The sequence below is a fragment of the Callionymus lyra genome, chromosome 10, assembly GCF_982586985.1.
Source record: "Callionymus lyra chromosome 10, fCalLyr1.hap1.1, whole genome shotgun sequence".
Lineage (NCBI taxonomy): Eukaryota > Metazoa > Chordata > Actinopteri > Syngnathiformes > Callionymidae > Callionymus > Callionymus lyra.
Window position 1 is genome coordinate 12,511,344 of NC_141827.1, and position 23,711 is coordinate 12,535,054.

The following is a 23,711-nucleotide window of genomic DNA, read 5'->3' on the forward strand; positions in this document are numbered from 1 at the left end:
CTCTGTTATCTTTTTTTGGGGGGGGGGGGGGTTTACACACATCCAAGGAAGCTATTGGATCATGTCTACTTTTAGTAAATATGTGTATAAATATATCTGTGTACACACCTTGGGATGGGACAAAATATGCATTTTCAATTGTCATTTGTAATTACTTTTTTCTTCATATTTACAATGACAAACAGTTTTACCACAGTGAGGAAAGTCATAGTGAGCTTGAAATATTGTCTCCCATTATTCTATTTAGTACATCATTGGTGATCACCCTTTTTAAGAAGTTATGTTCATGGTCCTTAGTGTAGGTTTATTTCTGATTTAAATAGATGTGTCTGGTGCTTCAGGCTGGTGGAAATATGATACTCAATATTGGGAAATCGCCTACAATCTTTGTTATAGCCTTCAGCACACAACATTCTGGGCTGGCAAATTATATAATGCATACAGGATTTTTTTGTAAATATTTTTGCCCAATTTTCCTTAACCTTGAATATGCATCGATTAAAAAGAAAGCCAATATAAAAAAAACGATGTGTATCAAGCTTTTTTTAACCTTTTACTTGGTTCTACTAATGCAAATCATGATATATCTATAGATAAATAAAATGGTCCGTTTTAGGGGAAGATAACTTTGTGCGCACACTGTGAACATTTATTTTAGACAAAAGAAAGTTATTGATAAATCAAAGTAATGTGAATGTATTCCTGGTATTAGTTTATTCCGAGTTAACATCACAAGAATGGATTTTCAAATGCCCCCAGAATAACTTCCTACAGGATGAATGAAATAATATCTTGCTTCAGCTTCTGGTCGCTCCCATACCTGCTTGACTTGGTCCGCGGCCAAAACCTATGACTCACTGGAGACTGAGTGACCTACTTTTTGTAGCTTTTTGCCGTGCCAGGAGATCCTTTTATAGTTCAAGACAATACTGTGGGTAAATGCAAGTCAATTAAAATCCACTTGATGGGCCTGTTTTGTGATTTTTTTTAATTTTTATTTTTTAAGAATGTAAAATGCTGTGTCAGCAAAGCGAGCCTCCCCCGGAAGAATCCCTCCCGTGTGACGGGAAGAGGGGAAACTTTGCTAACAGACGAGAGGTGGAATCTCATGCGAAACTCACTTTAAAGCCACCTTGGAAGCAAATTAAAAATCATTCTGCTATAATCATCAAAGTGCACTTCTGTTTTTCTGAGCTTTTACATTTCACCTTCAGTCGTTTTGCAAGTTGTCACGAACTTATTATTTTTTTTAAAGCATCAATAACGTTTCGACGAAAGTTGCCCTCAAGGTTTTTATGCAGCTCGGTTCATTTCTGCTCTCATGGGATTACGGTTTGAACCAAAACACGAAATTGTATTGAACTCTTGAGCAAGATGTTGATTTCATTTTCAAATCGCATAAATATATGAATCGGATAAATATTGAATAAACGTTTTGGAGACTTAACACCGTTCATTTCCATCTTCGCTCCATCTTTCATGTCGAACGGCTCGTCAACCTTTTATCCTGGAAGAACATGTTTCAAACCATAAATATTTTCTTTTTTCTTTTATTTAATTAGACAATGTCTGATTTTTTTTTCACTAATTGCCATTTTTTTTGGGTTGTGTCGTCTCTCATTGGAGCAGAAACAAGCTGTGTCGTTCCATGTAGTGTGTCGGCTGCTCTTTTCTCTTCTGTGAGGCTCGGCTGCTTTGATATGTCAGTTTTGTTTCCGTCTGCCGCCTTCGCCTTGACACGATTGGCCCGGCTTGCTCCGACCTCTTGGAAACCCCCCGGCATGCTTGCCCCAGGGTGTGTGTTCAGTCATTTATTCAGCTTCCTCTCAAAGACTGGCATGCCTTCACTTCCCTTCTTGTCCCCCCCCGCCCTCGTCTTATTAAGATGCAGAATGCAGAACAACGTTTTGGTCTGAAAGGCTAAATGCTGGAGGGGTTAGCAGGGTGTACAGTAGGGGGTTCGGGATGCACTGTGACATGGGGACTTAAATGACTCCATTTATGTTGTACAGTTGACCTCCAGCTGAGATTTGACAGATTTGCAGCTTCCTGGGTTTCTGCTGTTTGCAGTCCAGTAAATGTGTGTCGAGCAAAGTTATGAAAAAACAGTGACAAAAATATAATTGGACGGTTCTTGTTGCTGTCCAGCCGTAGTTTCTTCTTAAAAATAATTGCCTTTTGATTCGTCTAGTTGTCCATTTTTCACCGGAATACGTCCAGTGGGCAGTGACTACTCACTAGGTGTGACACTCGTAGGCCGAGTTGTCAACCATACATGCATCACACTGCTAGTAAGATCATTGTTTAGCAATTTATTGCAACACAAATGTATTTTTAGGCCCAATGACATCTGTCGAGCAGAAACGTCTGAATAAAGAAACTGAGAACTGACCTTTTTCATGCTGTGAAACATTTTACTTCATACGATATACTGACTTATTTATTTAACAATATTCTTTAAGCATTTATTCTTCAAAAGTATTGTGGTATGAATTTAAAGGCACAAATTTAAGTTCCATAACAAAGTCATATTTACTTCAGACGGGAGGTCTAACGACTTCAACAACTCCTCCTGACAGTTTTATCTATACCTAATTCTTTTATTGTACTTTACAGGGTTTCAAATTAAAAGTTTAAATAAATGTAGTGAAACTCTCTAGTGTTATTTGGCAAGGTGTATTACTATAGTGCCTCGGGGAATAAAACAATGGAGCCTGGTGAAGTAAGTAAGTAATTTTTATTTGTATAGCGCTTTTCCAGACCAGGGTCACAAAGCGCTTAAACAATCAAAACAATATTCAATAAAGTATATACTTTAAAGGTCAAGATAAAACTGATAACACAACAGGAGTTCCAGAAAATCAAGGAAAAGCCTGAACAAATAAAAACGTCTTAAGATGTTTCTTGAAAGAGTCAGTAGATCATCAAACACCGAGGGAGAGGAAGCTCGTTCCAAGTATAATAATACTATGTTGACCCACGGATAAATACTACGGTTCCTTGAGGTGCGGCTTCGATGTTTACCAACATATTGACAGATTTTTGAGCGAGTGTTCAACATACAAGCATCTTGTATAAAGAAAAAAAAAGAATGTTCATGTGACAGTGATGCAATTTAGTTTTCCAACATAAAGATTTGACGTAGAACACATTGGACTTTCTCAATGACGGTGATCTTTTCACAGTTTGCGCTCCTTTAGCTGTTGGCACTGCTCCTGTAAATGTGAGGTCTGTGGTCAGCGGGGGAGCAGAGCAGGTCAGCTTCTTGCATGTATAGATCGCTATGCCCTTCTTTTTTCACCGTGACTCATGTTGTGTGGCACATGGTGCAGCACTTTCCCCCAAATGAGTCATGTTGAACATAGACGCCTCGTTTGAAGAAGACCAAGAACAGAACCTTTCTTTTTTCTTTTTTGGGTCAACTGTTTATGCCAGTAAAATATGTGGGTTTAACAACTGATGACCTGGTGACACGACTTCATTCTGTAACTGGGTTTATCGTCCTCGGTGCGAGGGGGGGGAAAAAAACAAATTGGAAAGCGTTGGTCAATTAACAAGCCAACAGACAGCGGGTCAGCCCTGCAGCAATAGAAGAACATCTTGTTGCCAGGAAAAGAAAGATGGCAAAAAAAAAAAATCCAAGTTTGCTACAGTCACTAAGAATTCAGGATCATTCAAACACATGGTTTGGTCTGTATTTTACAAGCAGCTTTTAATTTTACTCTATCACCTTTATGACGTCACCCCCAAAAAACAAAATAATTAAAATGGAAAAACCTGTACAAGAGTGAAATGCCATAGAGCCTCCACCTATTTTACAGGCAGTTTGGCGGGCACCACTTCTATGTCACTGAGCCAAAAGACAAGGATCATGGACCATCAACATTTGCACCTGCTGGCCAACAAGCTGTACAGCAGAGGGCTGCTGGACTTGATAGTGGTTAGAGATAGTGGTGAGAGAGTTCTTGTTTGGTCTTCGTATCTTCATTGATCTCTGACAATAAATTGTCATGCTCCTGTGAAAAATCAGATTAATTTGTGTTGCAATTTCACTATTTTAATGTTTATGTTCTTCTTAATTATGATATTTGACTGATGACTTATCAATTGAATAAAAGGTGTTGTTTTCTTTAGGTTAATTGTTGTTAAAAGTTAAAAATAAAATATCCATCCTTTTCATCTCAAATATTAAGAAGTGCAATACTATTGACAATGTCTGTATATATAAATGCTCTCAGATTTATGGGTTTTGGGATAAAAACAGCTTGGCTATTGTATAATAAAATTATGAAATCATTGTTTAATGGTTCTGGTTTAAGTTAATGGGCCCCCGAATTTTTTTTTCTTCAGTTTGTCTACTTACTGATATGTTATATATATATATATATATATATTATATTTTGAAATTGACCTATTGAAGTGTTTTATTCGTCAATAACCAATAAAGATTAAATACATTTTTTGCAGGAATCGTGCAAAAATAGAGTATATAAATCAACCAATTAAATGTGAAAATATGTGGATTGCTGGGTAATTTTCCAAGGCTGTTTCCATTCGTACTCGACTGTAAGGGATGTCAACTGGTAGTGGGCTCACTAATATTATATATTCTGGCCGGTGATGTTACAACGCCAGCAAGAGAGCTTCTGAACGATGCCTTCATTTGTGCTGCACCTTCTATGGTTTCTTCTCTGGCACGAATGAAGCTTCATTTGCGTCTTCTTTCGGTTCTGCCGATGCCATTTCCAACAGCGTCAACAACAAAACAAAACTCACTGCAGCTGAACTTCTCCTCCCACTCTCACTCGCCTGTCAAGTATCATGTTCGCTTCATTTTCTTCTTCTTTTGTTGTCGCTGTAATTTACCGCCGCTAGTGTCCGGTTGTTTTGAATATCGCATTCTTTTACATCGCAATGTTCATTTAAATTTAAAAAAACGTCACATATCGCGTAACTTTGGTAAACCTGACTTCAATATAGGTGGACCGTCCTCCGCCCAACTCTTCATCCCATGTTAGTCCACTTTATGTCTGGGTGAAGGGATTTTAAATAATTGTTAAAAATGTGTTTGAAGAAATGCATACCTACTTGTTGAATTCTTTAATGGGTATAAGTAAGTTAAGTCATTTTGAGAACTTAAAATACAGCAAAAAAAACATCTATTGGTTAGGAATACTTTCAAAAAGTTGTGTTTAAATGTGTCCATATCTTTTATTTTTAATTTTTCCTAAAATGACCAACAAACGATAATAAAACCGGTAACTTGCGCTTCTGTAGCAAGAGCACGGGTACGAAGTGACCGTCAAAAAGACATCACAGGGTCATACACGCGTCACATGTATTGTGTATTGAACCAAAATGCGATGATTTGTCTCACCCCACGTTATTTTCTTGTCTTGCTCACAAATTTAAATTTAAGTAAGTAAGTAATATTTATTTATATAGCGCTTTTCGAGACCAGGGTCACAAAGCGCTTAGACAATCAAAACAATACTCAAAAAAGTACATACTTTGAAGATCAAGATAATACTGAGAACAACACAGGAGTTCGAGAAATTCAAGGAAAAGCCTGAACAAATAGAAACGTCTTAAGATGTTTCTTAAAGGAGTCAGTAGATCCATCAAGCGCAAAGAGAGAGGAAGATCGTTCCAAAGCTTAGGAGCAACAGCCTGAAAAGATTTCTCTCCTCTGGTCCTGAGCCGTGTGCGTGGAACCATAAGTAGATTCTGATCCACAGACCTCAGAGCCCGAGCTGGGGTGTAAGGCTGGATCAGATCACTGATGTAAGGAGGAGTCTGACCATGAATAGCTCTGAAAGTAAGAACCAGAATTTTAAAGTTGATCCTGAAAGAAACTGGAAGCCAGTGAAGCGTTTTAAGGATCGGAGGAATGTGAGTTCTTCTACTAGAGCGGGTCAGAATTCTCGCTGCAGAGTTCTGAATCAACTGCAGGCGATTCAGCTCCTGCTTGTTAAGACATGAAAACAAACTGTTACAATAGTCCAGACGAGAAGAAACAAACGCATGGATTACAAGCTCCAGATCATGTTCCGACAACATTTTCCTAAGTTTAGAGATTTTTCTCAGTTGAAGGAAACAGTTTCTTTAACTTAATTTAATTAAATTTTAATTTAAGTGACATTTCTGATGCTTCAACAACATATTGTATTCTTGATTTAATTGCATACATTCTCGCAGCACTCTGTGAAAACGCTCAATTCTAAGTTGTGTTTATTTCCAGTTTTAGTTTTGGATTAATTTTTTTTTTTTTTTTTTTAATCCGAAAACTCATCTTCCTTCCTTGCGGCCCAAATTATGCGGAGAAACAACATTAGTGGGTTGCGAGCAAAAGTGGTGGAGAAGAAGTGATCAGAATTGTTCTTCTCTCGGCTCCTTTTCAATCCCTCGGGACAAGGTGAGCTGGAAGAGTTGTTGTATATTTGATGTGGGATTGAAAGATAACATTTCCTTCATTATGGTGTGTGAAGCATCAATTACACCCACTCATTGCTCTACGTCCAGAACCAGGGAAATGTTGGCGTTTTATTTTTTATTTTATTGAAAATAACCTTTCACACCAGATTGCTGATGCATGTACTGAACTAAATATATACAGCATATATGCATGTATATATATGTAAATTCAGACCAAACTTGACATTTATATGAAACCCTACCGACGGAATACCAAACGAAATAAAAATTCTATGACAATCTTTCTCTAATAGATGGTCTGGAAAAGCACTATACAAATAAAAATTACTTGCTTACTAATAGCATTTCACAAAAATCCAACATTCAAGCAACCACCTTTAAATACAGTAACACTTGAATTGTTGTCATTTGAAACCCAAACACTCGGAAGCTACAGTAACTAAATTAACCTTCTCCATTTCATTTCAATGTATGCTTAATGTATCTCTATCTTAACAATGGCTTTATCACTTTATCTTAACAATCACTAAGACATGCATTTTATTGTAAGATTCATTATTTATTTTATTAGAGATGAAATTCTTGAAAAGAGGCCATTGAAAATGGAATCGCAATACTGAGAAAAATCATCGCATATTTGATTATTTTCCCTAATCGTTCAGCTCTATTGTGGACACATCTTTTCCCGTCATGACGCTTCCTCTACATGGCCTCGGTGATGTTCATTCTTTACATTTTCAGCTCCTTCATCAGCACTAATGTTAACTACCGCCACGGGAAGTCATGCGTTGTTGCGTCTTGGTTTAATAAGTAATATCTGTGACCCTTGTTTGACTGTGTGACATCTTTTTTAACGATTTTCAGGATTGAAATTCATACTCGTGATAAAGAAGCGTCATATTTAGATTCGTACTCGTAATTGAAAAAAAAAAAAGTACTAGCTTTTGGTTAAGACGACTGAATCGTATTGGTTTTCACGCTAATAAATGCATGACTTCATTATCGCATCTGAGACCCGTGGTTGGCGGAAGTTATAACGGTGCACCATATTCTTCTTGAGGTTGTGGATATCTCTATTTCAGTGTGCGTTTCCCGTTTAGAAAGCCTGCATTTGTTTTCTGGTTGTGTCTAGGGCCCAGAGTGGAGCTCTCTCTGTCAGATGAGTGAAGCTCTGCAGAGGCAGCCACTGGGAGTTCTGTTTCATCTCTGCTCATGCTGCTCCGGAGCAGACATGCAAATCCGCTGTAATGAGCGCAGCCTGTGTGGTGGAGGAGGAGGAGGTGGAGGAGGAGGAGAGGAGGTGTGAGGAGGGAAGCGAGCTCAGGAATGTATAGTGCACAAACGAAAGCTGAGGGGAGAAGGTGAGACTTCGACAGCGGCTGCACAAAGCAAAGTCAAAGAATTCAAGTGCGTTCTGTCGGGGACGTTGGAAGTGAAGTTCCTCCTCAAATGAATCATTCATTAGTCTGCGGAGACTCTTCTCTCCCAATTTACTGTTGAAGAAGAAGAAGAAGAAGAAGTCTGCGTCAAATGTCGCCCAACTAATTATCCACATCTTAACACCGTCCAGACCTTGATAAAAGAAATCAAGCGACTCATAAATGTACCGGATCACTGGTGTGATTTCATGGCTGTATTGTGGCCAAATTTGCTTTTTGCCAATTGATTTTGAGACAATTTTAAGTGAGTGAACTCTGATATATGTCTGATATATGTTGTTAATAATAATCATTTTGGCAACATTTGTTTTGATTGTTTAAGCGCTTTGTGACCCTGGTCTGGAAAAGCGCTATACAAATAAAAATTACTTGCTTACTTACTTACATTAAATGTTTTAGGGCGCCGATGGTTAACAGTTGGGGGTGTCTCAGCTTCTAATGTGATGTGTTTTACAATGAAATAATATCAAGTTTCTTTCTTTGTGATTGTTCAGATAAAAGGGGAATTAAGTATACATTGAAAAAAATTGGAGGCGGTTTATTATTCAATATAGATGGACACCTTCCTCCGCCTGACACTTCGTCTCATGTTAGTCCGTCTGTGTGAAGGGATTTTAAATAATTGTTAAAAATGTGTTTGAAGAAATGCATACCTACTTGTTGAATCATTTACTGGGTAAAAATATTTAATATATTTTTAATACCGTTTTATGGAAATATCCCTTGTATTAAAAAAAAAAAAAAAGTCAATAAAGAAAAATCCCCTGCCTGCCTCATTGACTTCCAGAGTAAATTTTGAGAATGTGAACTTAAAATACAGCGAAAGAAAACGTGTATTGGGTAAAAATACTTTTAAAATGTCATGCGTTTGTAGAACAAATTTGTGATTTTCAGTGTTCATACATGAATTTCAAATTGTTCCTTCTTTCTTTCAATGTGTGTGTGGAAGGTATGACCCACGCATCTGTTGCCAGAGTACGAGTACGAATCACAACCGTGACATACGACTGTCAAAAAGACATCACAGGGTCATACAAGTGACACGTGTATTGCGTACTAAACCACAATACAATGATTGTCTCACCCAAGTTATTTTCTTATCTTTCCTTGGTTTATTCATTTACTTTAATTAAAAAACTAATACTAAAAGACTTGCAGCCTAAACATTTGTGTTTACCAGTGATAAATCCCACTTCAAGTGCATGTTCTATAATACAAACACACAGTGTAATTCAAACAGCTTGTCTTGTTTGAAGTATTTAACTTTGGGGGTACACGCACGCACTCCAGCCGTATGTGTAAATACTTATTTACCTACCGATGGCAGGATGTAACCGATGCTCCCTATAGTGAGCATGTTTTTGTGCTTCTGGACTACTCGTGTTTTTCTGTGTGTCGTTTCGTTTTGCGGTCACGCAGAGCCATCCAAAAGTTTGGTTGTGATCCCTGTCGGGTGGTTTTGATGAGGTTCAGGCATTGGTAGCAGCCAAAACAATTCCACAAAAGTGACGTGCTGCTCATCTTCTGCACCATGGGTACAGAATATTAAGTTCTACAACAAAGATTCACAACCTTTTGTTGGCTTTTCTTTGAGACCTATAGTTCTATATTAAGTAAAATAAATTGTGGACAATGTATCATAACCTGCCTTTTAAAATCCATTTATAACTTTCATCTGCCTGTAGCACAAGTTAAGCTGGCTGAAGATAAGTCACTAATGGAATAAACAAAAATGATTTCTTTGTTTTTTTCTTAAGTGCACTTTATGCAACACTCTTGACTGTATTTTTAATTAGTAAAAACGAATGTTGGTTTATTTTCCACATGTTTTGAGTAAATAATACAACATTTTCTCCATCTTCTTTAAAAAAGGTGTTCCTATAAGAAATCTTTTTTCAATGTTATTATAATGACTCTTCACTCAGTGTCTACACAACCGACATTTGTTTACACAGAATGCAGTCAAAAAAGCAGAGTAGCAAGAAATTGGGGTCAACAGAGTGGAGCTAGGTGTGATGGGGAAATTCAAGTTTGGACCAGGTTTACTAAGATCAGTTGTGCCCCCCACAACGCCATGTAAGAAAGCTGAAGTCTGCCTCTGCACCGCTGGAGTAAGCTCTTGCAGATGTTTGGAACGGCCCGCCTGAGAAGTAGCCTGAACAACTCTTGGCGAGGATGCCAAGAGGAATTGGCACGAGTGTCTACTTCAGAGGCTTTCAAAAGCTACTCTCCTTCCTCCATGCTTTTTCAGTTTAAAAACAAATGCCAATTTTGACTTTTGGCCCAAAAGTCTGTTGCTGATTTAGATTCAGCTGGTTTTGGTCCTTTTTAAATCATTAAATGTATATACTAGATAGTTTAATCATCCCCCAAAACCAAACTTTTAACTTTTCCCTTCATCCACACCTTCATTAATAGCAACGTGGTATAATGGAAACGAAATGGATTTAAATGTAATGACAAGTTTAAGGACTCTGACTAACAACTAAAACCTTATTATTGGGGTTTAACTTGAAAGCAGTTAAATTAAAGCATATTGCCTTCAAGTTCCCAGCAATGTATTAGCTTATGTAAACACTTGAAAGATGTTAGTCTTGCAATTCAAATGAGTCTTTCATCATGTTTTTATCCACTGTTTTAATAATTTCAATGCTTTGTTCAGCTGCTTCTTTGTGCTGAACTTGCATATATTCCTTTTTTATCCGTCAATTTTATTGCAAGATTTTCCGTGTAGAAAGTATGCAAAATGTGTTTTATAGATGGATTACAAACCGGAGAAATATTTGAATACTCTTGCCAACTTTTTATCTTTATGGAAAATTGATGTCCATTGAGTGACTTAAACTAAAATGTAAATGTTTTAATGTCTAGAAAAACCTTGAAATTAATCATTTACATTTCTGCAGAAGCAAAGGTACAACAAAATTTAAGCAATCTAGTCAAATACATCCTTGATCAGTCAACAGGCGTTTTATTTAATGCAGTTTTCTAACTATTGCTCGGAAGCAAGTGGCGTAGGTCTAGGTGAAAATGTGTTTCTATATTGTGTATTATTTCCTCTGAACATGGTTATTAAAACTTTAACGTTTTTCTTTCTTTGATATGTTTTTGTGGCTACTGGTTTATTTTTATTATCTTAGATGGATAGATTGACTTTTTTTAATTCAAGATACAGGGAAGAAAAATACTCCAAGTTAGTGATGAATATAATTAAAATGTGTTGTTTATTTATCTCCAGTTTTAATATGTATTCAAGATAAAAAGGTTTTAATTAAAATGTTTTTTCTCTCTGAAGCAGAATGACCTGAACTTGCCTCTTCTCCGGCCTTCGCTTCATATCAATATTTAACGTTGACATTAAACACGATGTAACAAATGGATACGAGTATATGGGCATTCAAGGGCGTCACAAAAGCATTTGTGACTCAAGTGGTCTATTTGTAATTCAGCAGCAGGGTCTTGATGGCTGCCAGGCTGGCAATGAGTCAACCTCCCAGAGGGGGAGTGTTAATATGGACCTTTAGGCCGTGGGACCGGGGTAATTGGGTTCGCAATGCTGGTGTCGGGCGGTCCGCGGCCAAAACAAAGGCCAGCTTCCAGGCAAGCTGTTGGAAGCATACGGACAAACCCCTTCTGATCAGGCTACTGATTCATCAAAAAAGGCTTAACCAACCGCCCGATTGTTCTTGGTTCTTTTATGTGTACGGATTGCAAAATGAGTGACTTGTAAGAATGGTTTCATCCTGCTTTGTCTGCGTTCAGCTGCCATAGGCACTACCTGATGTGGATGTTGCCTCTTCAGACAACCTAAAGCATCTTGGCTAGTCCCCATCCAATCCATGATTCTTGTCTGCTCTGGTCCTCCTGTTTCTGTTCCTGGTGTGTCTCTGCTCTTGGTTTTGCGTCTCCATGTATTTGATCAACCCCCTTCTGAATACTAGGGAAAAGTTTGTATTAAATCATGTATCATTCAACATAAGTTTGATTTTCCATAGATCATGGTACGAAAGTACGAAAGGGAACCGGACCATGACTACTGTATTCTGTAGAGTTATCGGTTGAATCTGTTGAAACTCAACAAAGGCTTCTCGGGATGATTAATTGATCCAGTTTGGATAGCTGTCATTTGTTTTACCTGATATCTGTATGGTGTTTGGTTGATTTGTAAGGAAATTGGAGAGAAAGAATGAACAGAAAAGGTACTGCGCACGTGTTTGTACAAAAAAATGATCGCAATTCTGAACACACTAGACTATTTCTACATCCAGAAATAGATGTCCTGGTTGGTCTCCTTACCGGGAGTTTTAGAGATTTTCTCTAATATCTGATGACCAAAAATGTGAAATTTGAAACCGCCATGTCTTGCTCAGATTGTAGATCTATACATTTGAGTAGCTAAAGCATCACTAAAACCGTCGTATGTCTTGAATCCACGAAGGTAAAAAACAACAATAGTTTTTATTACTAACCATTTACATTTTGTTGTTCATTATATTTCAAACGACTGGATTTCTGCTGTGATTTGTTGACAAGTCTCTCGTCTCAGTGTTTTGCTGCCCCACAGCCCTGGTTGCGCTTCCAATTGATTGACAGAATAATTATGGACTTGATTTGTTCAACCACAGGCGCAGTGGGATTTGGGGAGTAAGGAAGCGGCGTTGCAGCATGTACTCACTTTTCCTTTTCCAAGATGACAGCAGTGGGGTCTGCTCGCTCGGATTTTAAGTGTGACGTTCTAATGACTGTATATCATATTTTGTCGAGCTTTGTGTTCGGCACGGAGGCCACAGTTGTCGCTCTGCTGTTTTACGATGAACAATATGCTCGCCATGCAGGCGATGAAGTGATAATTGACACTTCCTTAAAAAAAAAAGAATGCAAGGAAGGACGAAGTTATTAATGCTTTTTCTTTCCTGGGGGTGTTTCAGGGGAACCATTAAGCCTTTAATTGAGAGGGAAGGCAGACATTAAAAGCAGTTTCCTTTTGCCTTGCTGTTTTTTTTTTCTTTTTTTTTTTTTTTTTAAATGAAGATGAAGCTTTTGTCCGCACGATTATAACCCTTGCATGCAATCACAATAACAAGACTTACAGCTATTTTTGAATCTGTGGTTTTCAAAAATAACTCCATAAGTCCTTTTTGCCTCCAGGGCTGGAAAAAGTGAGGAGTTTTTTCTTTTAAAGAATAGACAGGTGAGACCAAATTCCCACCCCTCCCCGCTTACCTACCCTTGCAAATTTCGTGGAAAACAAAACATCACGCACATGTTGTACACAGCCGTTGATATGGAAGGTATGACCTAGGTTTCGGTGGAGAGGAGAGACGCTTGTTACCAGGTAACCTGGTTGTTATTGTTGTGAGTGCATGTGCCAAGTCTTCCGGGGCAGCAGAGGCAGCATGCTTAGCCTTTGCATGTCATTTTTTATTTTGCTAACCTGCCATTAGATCGTAGAGAGATTCTTGTCATTAACCGCAGACTTACTACCTCCCCAGTAACCACACACATGAAACTAATGCATAAATGTCATTGAGGTGACTTGAGGTGAAACTATATTGCAACATGACTGTAGCTCACTGTATTCGTGTCAGCTGCTCCTTGGATGAAACTAAAACGGATTAATTGTGGAAATTGAAGATGAGCTCGGGAGAGCAACGGTCCAGTACCTATCAAGAGTCGTGCGTTTTCCGCTGGGGGGCAAATGTGTTTTTTATGTGTGTGAATGCATGCATGTTAAGTGCAGGCTGTATAACCAGCTATTTTCTCATAGAGGAAATGACAGTTGTGTCAAAGTATTTCGAAGGGAAGTTCTAGGTATGCGTATTCCTGGAAGAAAAAATGATCTGTGGTCGGGTGTTGCACATCTGGTGACGACTGTGTTGATTATGAAGTTATAATAATTTACAAGACACATATTTTCATAGTAGACAAGGGAGGTTAAAGCACACCTGCATTTGCACACATGCTCACACTCATACACACACACACACACACACACACACATCTGTGTAAAGTGAAGTTGTAAAAAGTACAAACTGTCTTGTTTCCTCGTCCCTATGAAAACTGTATAAATCAGCCCAATGCGTTTTGAGCATAGAACCATGGACGCACAATTTAGATATGCAGTACTATAAATATAATACTAAGTTTTTAATATAAAATAATAAATCTGTGAATGAGCAAGACCACAGAAGAAGAACCGCAATATGGCGAGGGACCACTGTAGTTACTTCTTGATTGGGGGAAAAAAAATTATAAATACCATTAAGTACAGAAGAGGGGTATATAAACTGTATTAATTGTGTTTAGAATAGGGCTTAACAATTGTGGAAAATAATCGTGATTTTGATAAAAATTTAACCTACAGTTTCATCATAAAGATAAAGGCACATTTATCATATTTGTCATAATATAAAGGAGATGACTTAGTTTCTTAAATGACAGTTATAAACAAACATAATATAACAGTTGCAGCCTTGTACACATTTACTGTAAAAACTTTTTTAAAATCCTGCAAAATTGTGCTGAAAAGTGTTAATATTTACATTTATCCATCAGTAATAAATCACAAACTTTAGTGCAGATTTATGCAAACACTGCATCAGCCTTTTTCTTCCAACTTTCCAAGAGTTTTATATTCATGCCTGACGACTGGTACTCTGCGTCTATAAAGTCGAGGAAGTGCTAGCTTGTATTTTTGCCATATAGTTGTTGTGCTGCTCCTCTTTGGCGCTCAACTTGCAACTTGTTTACTGCCTTGTTCTGCTGGAGTCGCCTCATAAGTCACATGCTACGCGATGGGACTGAAGTCTAATCAAAACCTCTTGAAATTGACGGTTTTCCATAAAGCAAATTAAATGAATTGTTCAGGCATAGTTAGGAAGTCTATTTAACATGGCCATGCGGGCTGTTAGGTGGCAGTAAAACAGAACTTGTGATGGCCAAGTTGATGTTGCGACTCATGGTGATGTTATCCAAAGAGAGAAATTCTAATTCCATCTTTAAAATTATTGATCGTATTTGAAACCTTTGGAACCTTAGGACTCAAAATCAATCATTTGATATGAGTTATTAAGTGTAATCAGCAAATATTTGTAATATTTAAATCTCAGGTCTACTTTGAAAAATACGCTTCCCAAGTTTTCCAAATCCAAGTTGTTGTTATTATAAAATGTTTGTTTTTTTTGCCCGTTATAAGGAAACCTGTTTTTTGACCTCTTACTTCAAGGAGTTTGTTTTGATCATAATTTTCAGTTCAAACGTTGAAATGTTGTGCTTGCAAGAGAAGTCTTTAAAAAAAGACATTGTGTGAATGGTCAAATGGAAGTGTATAAAGGACAGAATACTTTTATCATATTTAAATGTATAAATACATTGATTGCTCTTGTTATCTCTGTAGTTTAATACCGTTATTATCTATTGATCTAGCCTCACCTACAAGGCTTAGTTTTGCAATCCTTTAGCCGAGAGAGAATACCAATCTTGTGACGCACTTAACCATTTGTATTTCTGCAGGTACTTGCCAATTACAGTGTCGATGACATAATCGGTGTTGTGTTGTTGAGTAATCCCTTGTTACTCAGCTTGTTGCCTCATTGGAAATGTCAGTGTGATTGAGCTACTTCTGAGCAAGTTAAGACAACACCATCAGTAATGTGCCGTCATTACTCTCTGTAGAGAATATGTTGATGGCTTCTGTCATGAGCTTGATGGGTTAAGATGATTCCCAAACGCTGTCATCTCACATGTAGCTGGCTTTACGCCTTCAAAAACAAAGACATTAAAGCATGGAGTATTCAGAATTAATATTGATTCATCCTCTACTGAAGCCTGATCAGGTCTGGAATTCCAGCCTAAATTGAGTTAGTATTTTTGTTTTAAAAGAATATTTAACATTTCATATTTAGTTAGTTAGGAAAATGTTGTCACAACATGCATTAGTGTCTTCTCATCTGGACTATTGCAACAGTTTTGTTTTCATGTCTTAACAAGAAGAAGCTGTCTCACATGCAGTTGATTCAGAACTCTGCAGCAAGAATTCTGACCCGCTCTAGTAGAAGAACTCACATTTCTCCGATCCTTAAAACTCTGCATTAGCCGACAGTTTCTTTCAGGATCAATTGTAAAATTCTGGTTCTAACCTTCATAACTATTAGTGGTCAGGCTCCTCCTTACATCAGTGATCTGATCCAGCCTTACACCCCAGCTCGGGCTCTGAGGTCTGTGGATCAGAATCTACTGATGGTTCCTGAACACACTTCAGGACCAGAGGAGAGAAATCCTTCCAGACTGTTGCTCCTAAGCTTTGGAACGATCTTCCTCTCCCTCTGTGTTTGATGATCTACTGACTCCTTCAAGAAACATCTTAAGACATTTTTATTTGTGCTTTTCCCTGATTTTCTGAGATTCCTGTGTTTGTCTTATGTGTCTTGGCCTTTAAAGTATATATTTTAACTGTGTATTGTGTTTGATTGTAAAAGCGCTTTGTGACCCTGGTCTAGAAAGGCGCTTTAGAGATAACCATTACTTACTTACTGACATACACAGATTTGTTTTATGTATAAAGATGTATTCCAAGGGTTGGGTAACATATGATGATGTGAATCTTTGGGTGAATCACAGTTTCATTCTAATTCTTGGGGCTCATTACATCGTGTGACAATTATTTTATGTGTGGTGTATTTAATACCTGTGCCTGAAGAATAAACACAAAATGATTTTAAAATTTGGAATAATATGTGAACATGTTTACAAAGTGAAATACTAACACTGTCATTTATGTTGTTTTCTGGCTGTATGCAGTGTGCATAAAATGGCTTAAGTTAGGAGTTTGGAGAGAATGGCAATATTTTTAAATACATGTGTGGAATGTCTGCTGCTGCTCCGTATAGCTCTAGTTAGTGGTGTGTGATTTACTGTATTCCACTTGTTTTATCATTTAAAGTTAAAAAAAAGCCGACATGCACGAATACGTATTAAACGTGGAATGTGTTGTTTATTAAAAGGGAAACCGCTGGTCTAAACCTGGCACGTGCAATAAACCTGTAAAGCAAATGTGTATGCATGTGAGGTACTTGAGAACGTCATACACTTAAAATAATAAGAAAAGTTTAGTTTTCTTGAAACTGGAGTATATAATGGACCTTGTGAACATCTTAGAAATGTAATTTACATTTTCATGAATGTTCTTTGTGACGTACGGCGTCATAATTTAAATGACAAAGTATAATAATACCCTACAAACTGAAAAAAAATTGTGAAAGTAAATTAAAACGTCTTATAGTGGCTCCTGAAAATGGTGAAAGTCTAATGATGGCAGCAGGGTGCTTCCTCACCACTTTTATTGCCTGGATGTTTTTTTTTGGGCTTTATCATTTCTACCACGACTGGGTGTTTTCTAACTAAGACGCAGAGTTGGCCTCGCACATTAGCAGCAGCCGGATCATTAGTGTGTCTGGTCATATAGTTTGCATCTCTATGTAGCTGACGGTAGCTTTCATCAACCATCGCCTGCTAACCTCCTGCGGCCTCAACAGGGCCTTCTTTTTGTTACTTATCCAAGTGACATGGGTCCTGTGGTGCAGTTGGAAACATCCATATAGAAGATAGGATGCATATATGTATATTATATATGCATGGTGACTCTTGTGAGAGGCTGTCCAGTCAGAATAATGTACTAAGTGAACAAGTACAACATGTTAAAAGATGTACTGAATTTCAAAAGCAAAAACTGTTCACTAGTATTTTTGGTATATTTTCATGCGCATTTTATTCAAATATAAGTCACAAAACAATGTCATACAAATGCTATTTTCTCTCAATTTATTCAGAAACGGGAAGATTTATTTAAATTTAACTGCACCTTTCTTGTTATTTTTGTAAATATGATTGTGTATATAATATACTACAGATTTATTTATTTTCTATTCTATTTAGATTTTCTTTCTTTTTCTTTTTATTATTTTTTATTTCTGGGTGTTTTATTTTCTTGGTATATTACTCTGGCTGTTGTTGAACCGAATTTCCCCTCGCCGGACAAATAAAGGATTCTGATTCTGAAATAAACAATCCAACTTTTGGTTGGAATAGCAATTCCAAACCATCACAGCCTTTCATGATGGCAAGAGCGTTAATATAAATTGAAAATGGGTTTATTCGACAATTAATTTAAAATATCATATCATACCAGTTATCTAAAGACACTTTACAGTTTAAGAAAAACTATATTGGAGAAATGAAAAAATTATCCCGGCAACTTAAAAATGAGTAAATCACAGCGTAGCAGTGGCGAGGAAAACCTTCCTTTAAAAAAAACAAACGGCAGAAACCTCAAGCAAAACCAGACTTTGAGAGTCAAGGGAGAGGGAGGTGTGTGGTTGGTGCTAGACAATGAAAAGCTGTGTAGGTTAAATGAGGGATTTTAAATTGTATTATTTAAATTGGCTGGTGTTTCTAGATTCCATTATCAAGATGCTGCTGTGGAATATTTTCAATCTCAAATTGGTTGTAGCCCTGCGACAGACTGGCGTCCTGTCCAGGGTGTCCCCTATGATCCTGGGATAGGTCCTAGTCTCCCCGTGACCCCGGTAAGGGATAAAGCTGTAGAAAATGAATGAATGACATTGATTGTATATTGTAGAGCAAGTCATTGAAATGACGAATAAACTAATACAGTTCAAATATGTTTCTATTTCGTACTCTTTTGGTTGGCTTATTTGATATTAAAATATTTTGTTTTCCTTTTCAGCAATTTATAGATATTTTTCAAGTCATTTTTATTCAAAACATGATAATAAGTCCGTTTCAGAAATCATTATTTTATATTTGAATGGATGGATGGGTCCTTTGGATGATTCACCATTTGTTGCACAGTTCTTTGGTGAATCTTAAAAGTGACTTGGAAGTGACACGAAGAGAAGAAGCCTGTCAGTCATTTTAGTCAGTAAATGTTTCAGTCTTGACACTGTTTTCAATCTCTGGGCATTTCCTGCCAGCCTATTTTTTTTTGTCACTGCAATTTTCAGAAACACTATTTTTTGAAAGCGATGACCTATTGAGTCTGTCAAAGGCTGTATTTATTTTCCTGCCTGACAGTTTTTTAGAATACTCACAAGCTCGGAACAGTGTTTGGACAAAACACACTCTCATCCTTGAGTATCCTCGGTGGAGAGAACGATCCCAAAAAAAAAAACCTAGTGGGAATTCTCCATCCTGTTTCCCCTCCTGCCCTTTATCCAGATTGCAGCGTCACTCTACTCCATTTTATTTCCCGCACACATGTCCTATATTTGTATCTTTAAGCCTTTCTGCTTTGCCCGGCTATTTTAGCACATGGAGGGCAGTGTGCCAGAGAGGGTTGAGAGAGAGTGGCTGTTGTAGACGGCGAAGCACCACAGACGTGCTCAGGGCTGAGGACAGTTTTTTGCAAGACGACACTGAGTGGCGTGTTTATGGTAGAGCCTCGGTTTGGGGGGGGAAGGACTGCGAGACGGCAGGCACCCTGAAAGGCATGGGGGGGAAAAAAGAAGAGGGGGTTTACTACTCTCAAGAGAGTCGGGATTCCTCCTGAGTCGTTCCCCTCATTTGGCTGGCAGTTGTGAAAACAATTGCCTGGCATTTACCCTTTCTCTCTCCCTCCGTGCAGATGGACTCCAATGAGTCAGCGCTCAGTGCTGGAGAATGGCTGGTCTTGTGATCTCTCGCACAGCGATCGTAATAACGTCGTCTATAGACAAAGTTTTCAATCTTTTTGTCAGCGACAATAATTCAAGTTGCTATTACAGACTGTAGGGTAAGATTTACTTTCTCTTAATGGTTTTAGTTCAATAGGAGTGACGAAACATAAATTGCAGTTGGGATACTTTCCACCAAAAAGTGTTAAAAAGTCACTTTAGAAGTTGAAGAAGTAAGTAAGAAGTAAGAATGTGAGGTATAATTGGTGACGGCCTTTAATATGCTGTACAGTGTTGTTGTTGTTTTTTTTGTTTTTGTTGACGAATCCAACTTAAATTTGACTTTTAAATGGAAGTTGTAGTACATTTTATGCAGTTTATCTAAACACTATAACCTGAAACACTTATTTCTAATGATTACACATACAATTTTAGAACTTAAATGACAAAGTGAAGCATACCACATGCATACAAATGTCAAATTTTGCAAACCAAAATTAAAACAATTGTTTTGGGTATTATTGTGTCCCCTGAAAATCATAAAAAAGGTATTGAGAAAAAATTAAAATGGAGAAGCTTTTGTGAACAACCCATTACTGTATATTGAAGCTTTTTTGAGGAGTTTTTTGATAAGAATAAAAACACATTTTAATGTCGCAGGGCTATCGTATTTGAAGACGAACGCGCTCAGTCGAGATGTCTGAGTATATTTATGCTAAATCAGAAACCAACTGTTTCAATTGTAACTTTGACCGTCGTTCATGAACTCCGGCTCAAGAGAGATCAAGGATGCATTAAGTTGTGTGATTTATAAATGCATATATATTTTTTTTAATGTTTTAAGAAACTTGTGACAAAACTCTCTCCATCAACCAGTTCATACATGGACTCAGGTCATGTAGCTCGGAACGGTTCCATATGACCTATCAAGCTGCTGTTTAACTTTATTCTGTTTAAAATCCAAATTGATGTAATCATGTGTTCAACTATTGAATTTTGTTTGACTTTAAGCCTCAAATGTGAAACTCTGAATTTTAACACCTGTAGTTTTCTTCCTGGTGTTGGCCTAATAAATAATTCTGTTGTTTTTCTTTCCTGCAGAGTTCAACCAAAATAAACTAAAATGCGGATTCCCTGAACGAGTGAGGAGGATTTTCCCATCGAAGTCTCCATAGTCCCGTCTCCATCGAGGTCACTCAACACCGAAACAACCTTCAACTGAGAACTATTTCCCGGCCTGTCGTCACCATGACGTCGGAGCTGGAAAGCAGCCTGACCTCCATGGATTGGCTCCCGCAGCTAACCATGCAGGCGGCCATTCGAAAAACCGATCCCCAGAACACCCACGGGCCCGGTATGGTTAAGAAGAGTAGCATACTGGATCCTAACACCACGTTAGACCAAGAGGAGGTGCAGCAGCATAAAGACGGCAAGCCGCCGTACAGCTACGCCAGCCTCATTACGTTCGCCATCAACAGCTCGCCAAAGAAGAAGATGACTTTGAGTGAGATCTACCAGTGGATCTGTGATAATTTCCCCTATTACAGAGAGGCGGGAAGCGGCTGGAAGGTAAGAAGCAAAGATTAGTTTTGCTTTTATATCCAATAATTATACCTTAATAGTTGGTATTCAAGTCTTCGAATACAATTCAATCACATGTCCTGGAAAAAAACATAATACAGGGTTACATTGATTTAATAGAAATGCAAGTAAGATTCAAGCCTTTGACTCTTTGCAACAACTATGTCTCCTAAAGTGTCGTCTGTTACAGTCCTTTAATAGACTTGGTGCTTCTTACTATGGTGTATTTATAACATAAATTATGTGTTGGCCTACTCACAATTGTACACTGGAGTTTTACTTGACTTGTGCCGAATGTCGTTGCAGTGTGTGTTTGAATCCCTGAAAGTAGATGAAGGGAATAGAGATTTTAGGTGCATCTATTCAGGGAAGAAGTGAGTGACAAATCTGTAAATGTATTTATTATAGCTTAAGAATTTGAACTCTGCTTGGATTAGGTTAGGTAGAACTTTATTGACTTAATACGTATGCAGCTTACACGGGTCCATAATATGTACACTAACAAATAATATTGTCTGGGGAGTGAAAGTTATTTATATTTTAATAATTTTAGACTCAATGATTTAGTTTTTCCATTCCAGCCAAATAAATTACATTTTTTTCTCGTCTTAATATGTTCATTTAGTAGATTTTTTTTATTCAGTAAACCTTTTTTCTGTGAATTTTATTTTTCTTACACTTTTGAATGAACAATAGCCTATAATTCCCACATCCCAACATTCGCCAGTCTTGTGTCAATCAGATGCAGAGCAAGTGTTTTCGTGGGTGTCTTTAAAACAAAATTAAACAAGTCAATTAAATCATTTTCTGTTTTAATTTCCAAACCATCTCGAACGTTCACATCTGGTTTTCCTCACATGATAATGGCATGTTGATGAAAGTCAGGATTTTAATTGACAACCAGGGGAGTAGTTAGCAACTAAGCAAACCTTAGTCAGCGGAGAAAGGAACAGTCCAACTGTGAGTGAGTATGAATTGTTAAATCCTGGATTAATATTCAGGGATGTGGCCTATATCTGTGAAAACGGGGACTAAATGGGCCATTCATGGGCAGTATTATTCATTGCAGATGCCTTGATACGAGAAGGCCATTATACTGGTGGAAGCCAGTGCTGTGTCATCATCTCAAGGAGCCTCTGATATACTGAGATGCGACCACGTTGATTGCATTTTAAAGGGACCAGATGGAAATTGATATTAAAATGGGTTTTCCAATCAGTCAAACGTTTATTGGAAATAGAATTGTAGGCACTTCTTTATTGCACTCAGACAAGATGTATGAAGCCCATTTCCTGGTGTGACAAGATCTGGTATATTCACTGTCCATGTGTGTGTTTGTGCGTTAATGAAAGAACAGATAAAGAAGCGTTGGTTGGTTTGATGTGCTTTTGTGAAAATGCTTTCTGGAGGAAATTGCTCGTTTTGAAATGTATTTTCATCACATGCATTTTGACATTCAGGACTAGTTCCACTCTATCTTTAGTGATATTTAGTCACAGCGATGGCAACTTAAATCAGTTGTAAAGTCATCTTTCTGATCCTCCTGTTCTCTGAATTAACTGAAAGAATCTCATACAAGGCATCAATGATGAAACTGTAATTGTAATACCGAGTACTGAACTTGCAGGTAAAGCATTTAACGTTTGCCAATATAATTCACCTTACAAACCGACTGCTCTGTCTTGGTAACCAAACAAATACAACTCGCTTGTTTTGACGTCACTTTCATATCAAAAAAAGTGTCGGAAACATCACACTCGCCAAGACGGCAACACCGAGGAAATGACTAAACAAATCAGGGGTTTCTGTCTGTGGTTTCATTTTGTGTTAGAACTTTTTCTCTGTTTAAAAGAAATGCATTCCATTCATTTTTAGTATATGCAGTTGATCTGCAATGCCCCGGGCCAAGATCCAGTTTCCTCTACTTCCAAAATATATTTCTAACGGCAGATATTCCATTTTACTTTGATCCAAGGCTGTAAGAGATATGAGATGTTTCTCTATTAATCAGATAAACACCTGAAATGAAAGCAATACTCTTTAAAGCTTTCCCAAAATATGATTTTTACTCAGGAAAAGTTCTGATTTTTACGATTCTGTAACAATCAGACTGTCGCTGTGCTGTGATCCGTCGAAAGTATATAATGCTTTGTAATCTTTGTTATTAATTGAAGGCATGTATGCCTGGGGGGAGCTAGATGTGTGTGTGTTGCAGGAATTTGGGACTGGTCAAACACACACACTTCGGTTCCGTATCGTGCGATCTCCGCGCAAAATGAGAGCAAACTGATCGTCATTCCATCGACTAAATATTTGTCTATTAGATCTTGTGGAAAAAAAAAAAATCAATACATGTTGTTGATTAAAAAAAGATCATTCATCAAGGTCGTAAAATTGGAGGCCACCTTGGTTAGTGGTGAATATGTGATGTGAATCTGTGAGTAAGCAATTAGATGGTGGATTTCTTGACACTTTCCTTAGTTCCCTCAGGGCTCAGTGATTCATATTTTGCAGTTTTTTTTTAAAGCTGTGTATGTGATTCAGTGGCTCATATAACCGAAGCGTCTGTGTGCTTGTGTTTTTGTAA

General features: G+C 37.6%; 1 protein-coding gene across 1 annotated transcript in view; it reads left to right on the top strand.

Annotated features, from left to right (window-relative positions):
* Positions 1 to 23,711, top strand: part of foxj3 (forkhead box J3) — a 72,114-nt gene that overhangs the window by 13,394 nt on the left and 35,009 nt on the right. Inside the window, exon 2 of the mRNA XM_087800319.1 lies at positions 20,645 to 21,112. Coding sequence (XP_087656445.1) covers positions 20,792 to 21,112 — 321 coding nt within the window. The 5' untranslated portion in view covers positions 20,645 to 20,791. The remainder of the gene's footprint in view (positions 1 to 20,644; positions 21,113 to 23,711) is intronic.